This window comes from Perca flavescens, chromosome 7, assembly GCF_004354835.1.
Source record: "Perca flavescens isolate YP-PL-M2 chromosome 7, PFLA_1.0, whole genome shotgun sequence".
In the NCBI taxonomy this organism is placed as follows: Eukaryota; Metazoa; Chordata; class Actinopteri; order Perciformes; family Percidae; genus Perca; species Perca flavescens.
Genome location: NC_041337.1, coordinates 30,717,147 through 30,722,111, shown reverse-complemented (window position 1 = coordinate 30,722,111; position 4,965 = coordinate 30,717,147). Strand labels below are relative to the sequence as shown.

Sequence of the window (4,965 nt, the reverse complement as noted above, 5' to 3'; positions counted from 1 at the left end):
CTGTTTTTTTTCTTCTTTTTTTTAGCGCGTTTTTATTCCCGCCACGTCCGTATATGGCCCAGCCAGCCTTGCCGGTTATGAGGTTGGCTTTCTTTTCATTTGGTGATTGACGTACGTTTGGAGTGCGTATGTGCAGTCCTATTGGTGCATAGAGTGGAAAGGGGCGGTGAAACATTGACGTCAGAACGCTCTCTTACTACTGCCTTATAACCGTCCTTCCCCCCTACTAGTTGTTTCCAAGAGCCGGTGTCTGACTGAAGCATCGCTCTGTGCACCGTCTTCTCTGTTTATATCGTATAACTGTTTACAAAACATTGCGGGGAACAACGGGGGTTTCGCGTTAGGTTTAAATGTGAACTCAGTTAACCCGGGACGAAGTTTTTGGCTATATTTCCTTGGATCGCAAGCGCCTTTTCTTCTATCCGGATGAAAGGATCCCTACCGCAGTTTTGTTTCTGCAACGTGGACTGTAAACTCAACACGGGAGACGGGAGAGCCGTACTATCGGAATAAAACTACTGTTGTAAACCAAGAAAACACGAAGAACTCACACGTCGTAGGCCTGTGGTGGATATCGTCAAAGGCATGTTGCTGTCCAAGCTCAATTCTCTGGCCCACATCTCCACTGTTGACATGCCGGCGAAAATCCAGCTCCAAGTTCATCAAGGTTAGAAGCCCATTTTTTTTCCCCTCACATCGTTTCAACATGGAGGACGGGGATGCAGCAATGGCTGGCAGCCCGCTTAGCGTGGCTCAGTCCACACATAATACTAACGTTACCTGCTAATGTTCAAGGACGCACTTCGTTTAAGCATAATTTCAATTAACAACATATTATCCTTATTACTGTGTTCTGATATCTTGGTACGTTGCTGTGCTATACGTACAGCCGTGTTTACAGAGGGACTAGCATGGTTTCTTCGGTGGTATTTACCGGCTGTGTTTATGTTTTGTTTTTTTGCAGTGAAGGAGAAGGAGCCTTTCGAGAAGCTGTATCAGGTCGGCGCGGTGCTGGGCAGCGGCGGCTTCGGCACTGTCTACTCCGGTACAAGGATAACCGACGGAGCTCTGGTTAGTAACGTTAATTCCTTATGTGTTATTATTACAAATACGACATGTTGCATTTTATAGCAGCTGCTTTGTACGCAAGTCATTTGACGCGGTTTCTTCTTTGCTTTGTAGGTCGCTGTCAAACATGTGGCCAAGGACCGAATCTCCGACTGGGGAGAACTGGTAAGAAACGATATACAAAAACCGTGTTATGCTATTATTAGCGTTAATATCGACCTAATTGCCATTATTCTGTATAGCTATAATGTTGTTTGCACGTCCATATGTAATAAATACTAAATATGTATTATTATTATTGTTGTCTTTTCAGCCTAATGGCTCCCGGGTCCCTTTGGAGATTGTGCTGTTGAAGAAAGTAGGGACGGGCTTCCGTGGCGTTATCAAAATGCTAGACTGGTTCGAGCGACCGGACAGCTTCATCATCGTGATGGAGAGGCCCGAAAACGTCAAGGACCTGTTCGACTTCATCACGGAGAAAGGTGCCTTACCGGAGGAGCTCGCGCGGAGCTTTTTCCGCCAGGTGCTGGAGGCTGTGCGGCACTGCCATAACTGCGGCGTGGTGCACCGGGATATCAAAGACGAGAACATTCTCATCGACCTCCGGACCGGAGAGATGAAGCTTATTGACTTCGGATCTGGAGCCCTGCTCAAAGACACCATCTACACAGACTTTGATGGTGAGTCATCAATGCTCAAAACATGCTGTGATGTGTCATTTTTTTAATATCTTTATCGGAAAACACTAGGGGAGATAATGTTTTTTTTTTTTTTTTTTTTAAAACGTCACGGCCATTTCAGATCAGTGAACCTCTTTAGTCTTATGATTTGTGCCCACACACCCCAACAGGAATTCCTAGGTTGTGTCATCTCCGACATCCCCCCCCACCACACACACACACACAGCAGCCTATTAATACTGGCTAAGCAGCTTTGCCTTTGCTTTGGCGCCTCCCATAGGAGGGAAGTTGCATTTTTTACAACTCAAAGTTTGTAAACAAAGTCACATGTCCGCTCCCCCTCCCACACACACACACACACACACACACATAATCTCTCTTATGCACACACACAACGCCTGTCACGCTCCCTGGCACCTGAGCTCAGATAATAGCCTCAGATACAGCTCAGCTTTACATTTGCCATTTAACCCATCTGCATAGCTGTTATTTTTATTTTATTTTGATCAATTTGACTCCAGAATACAATCAGTCAGTGCTTTAATATATCTGATAGTTGTGTTGATTTGTGCATTATTGTTAAATAAGCTCACAGTTTTAAAAAAAAAAAATGTTTTTTTTTCTTTTTTATTTCCTCCCACCTGACAGGCACAAGAGTGTACAGCCCACCGGAGTGGATCAAATATCATCGCTATCATGGACGCTCTGCCACAGTTTGGTCCCTGGGGGTCTTGCTGTATGACATGGTGTGTGGGGACATTCCATTTGAACATGACGAGGAGATCACAAGAGGGCAGGTCCTTTTCCGGAGGAGGATCTCCACAGGTAAATTCACATTGCAATGATACACGTTCTAGCTTTTTTTTTTTTTTTTTTTGTTGACAGCCAGCTGTGCAATATTTCATGCTCCTAGTTTATTGCTCCAGACTTATTGGTTGTCCTCCCCCCCCATCCTCCTCCAGAATGCCAGCAGCTGATCAAGTGGTGTCTGTCTCTGCGGCCAGCCGACCGTCCATCCTTCGAGGACATCGTCAATCACTCGTGGCTGCAGAGCACGTCCTCCTCTGTAGTCCCGTCCACGGCGCAGACGGAGAAGACGACCACGGAGATCAGGCTGCACAGCATCAGCCACGAGCCCGCAGCCTTCACGCCCACCCCTGTGGCTGTGGTCCGGTGATGGAGGCAAACAGGGCTGCTCAGGTCCAAACTGGACCGCACTGACCCAAGAGGCTGTTACAAAAGACTTATGTAACCGACTTGAAGTAGAGAGGAGCGGGGAGGGGGGTCCCGACACTGGTGAGAGCAACGTGTAAAGGACTACCCACAGAGAAAAAAACCCAGGTCATGACAAAACCATCATGTCTTTTTTTTCAACCTGGCGGGACAGGCCCTCTCCACCCCAACTACATGACTTTCCCAGCCGCTGACTGGCGTCTGTAGGAGGTGCACGCTCTGTATGCACAGACACCTGCGTTGAGCAAATCCAGTACACGCACTCGCTGTTTCTGCTGAATGAACAGTCTGCGTTACGTAAGCTCCCGCTGCGCTGTACTCCGCTCTCTCTCCCTCTGTTCTCTCTGTCGCAGCAGGATGGGAAGAGCAGAAGCGTTGGCAAAGAGGAGCGTGATTGTCAACAACAACAAGAAAAAGTGCCTTCTGTGAGATTGTTGGAGGACCCTGAAAATACTTGAATTCGTGAATGCAAATAAGGCTCCTCTTCTCAGAGACATTTTTGCTCCTTACTCCGTACAAAGGCTTTATATTGTTCATTGCTGTTTTTTCCTCTCATGGGCCTAGATCAGTAAAGCCTGTGTCATTTTACAACCACTGCTATCACTACGTCTAGCACTCCAATGTCATTAGCAACCAGACAACCTCATAGCTCCGGCTGCAGCAAACCTGTGCAAACGAATCATAAAAAAGAAACACTGGACTTACCTCACTCTATTTACTACAGCATCCACCTCTACTCTACAACCTCCACTTCCTCTTCTTCTCTTGTTGTACTGTATACAACACAAGGTTCACATCCACCGTAATGCACACCACAATGCAAACGTAACCATACCGAAATACAACATCCTCTGCTCTTCACTTTTCAATTTTTATTTTTTTATGTTTAAACAGTGCCTCACACAGGTCTTACAATTCAGTGGGTCAAGAATTGTAAATAATAATGGTATTTATTATTGCTGTGACTTCTTTCTCACACTCAATGAGCGCAGAATTTATTTATTTATTTATGAGAGAATTTCGGCTGTCTTTATTGTATTTCATTCCACAGTCACATAAGGGCCCACAGATTATTTAAAAGAAACAAAGACGAGATGATTTTTTTTTTTGTAAACCATATTTATGGCTTGAAATTTGAAAAGAGCAGATGTGTTTGTGTGTATGTTTGTGTATGTAAATGTACATAATGTGTAAATAGTCCCAAAAGCACTTCCATCTTAATGTATCTAAACATTGAACGTCTACTGATGGTAACTGGTTTTGTCACGCTGTTGTCTGCTGAGTGAGCAAATTAATTTTGAATGTTGGATGTGTGTGGGTGAGTGTGTGTGTGTGTGTGTGTGTGTGTGTGTGTGTGTGTGTGTGTGTGTGTGTGTGCGCATGAATGTCATGTTTGTGTGTGAGATGTGACAATGAGAAAACTTCTGGTTTGAATACAGCTTGGATTGTTGTTTTTTTCATCCATTCAAATTAGAATTGTAAATTATGTTAGGAACTATTTTTATACGATTTCAATAAATATTTTTTTAACAATGACACTCAACTCCTTTGTATTGCCTCAAGTAACAGTATGTATCATGTGTCAGAGTAAAACAAAACTTGTGCTAGGATAGAATTTATTTATAAAAAAAAAAGTTTAAAGAACTGCGGTACATATGGCATTTAAACACATAAATAGAATTTACTAGGTCAGGTTATACAATTCTTTAGGCAGGTTTCCTGTTTGACACCTCTGTAGAAAAACAGCAAATGCGAGAACCGATGAAGAGATAAGAGAAGACAGGCTGACGGAAGGCAGATGGCAACGAAAAGGGGCAGGGTGCTTACATATTGAAGAAAACAAGCTCAAAACATTCCCAGAATTGACTTTCTAGTACAAACCGATATTTAAGAATGGAAAACAGCACTGACTATATTTATCGATAGAGTAATTGTTCATTCATACAGAACTTAGACTTGTATTTGTCTGAGAGGGTACTTGATA

General features: G+C 43.9%; 1 protein-coding gene across 1 annotated transcript; it reads left to right on the top strand.

The window, feature by feature from the left end:
* Positions 1–214: 214 nt before the first annotated feature.
* pim1 (Pim-1 proto-oncogene, serine/threonine kinase) lies at positions 215–4,514 on the top strand. Its single transcript, XM_028582694.1, has 6 exons — positions 215–667; positions 965–1,071; positions 1,183–1,233; positions 1,382–1,748; positions 2,397–2,573; positions 2,711–4,514. The coding sequence occupies exons 1-6, from the start codon at positions 586–588 to the stop codon at positions 2,923–2,925; spliced, it is 999 nt and encodes a 332-aa protein (XP_028438495.1). The 5' UTR covers positions 215–585; the 3' UTR covers positions 2,926–4,514.
* Positions 4,515–4,965: the final 451 nt, after the last annotated feature.

Excerpts from the sequence above, each read along its gene's own strand:
- pim1 (XM_028582694.1), top strand. The coding sequence starts at position 586 with ATGTTGCTGTCCAAGCTCAATTCTCTGGCCCACATCTCCACTGTTGAC. Across the intron at positions 668-964 it reads CCAGCTCCAAGTTCATCAAG|TGAAGGAGAAGGAGCCTTTC; the intron begins GTTAGAAGCCCA and ends GTTTTTTTGCAG. Across the intron at positions 2,574-2,710 it reads CCGGAGGAGGATCTCCACAG|AATGCCAGCAGCTGATCAAG; the intron begins GTAAATTCACAT and ends ATCCTCCTCCAG.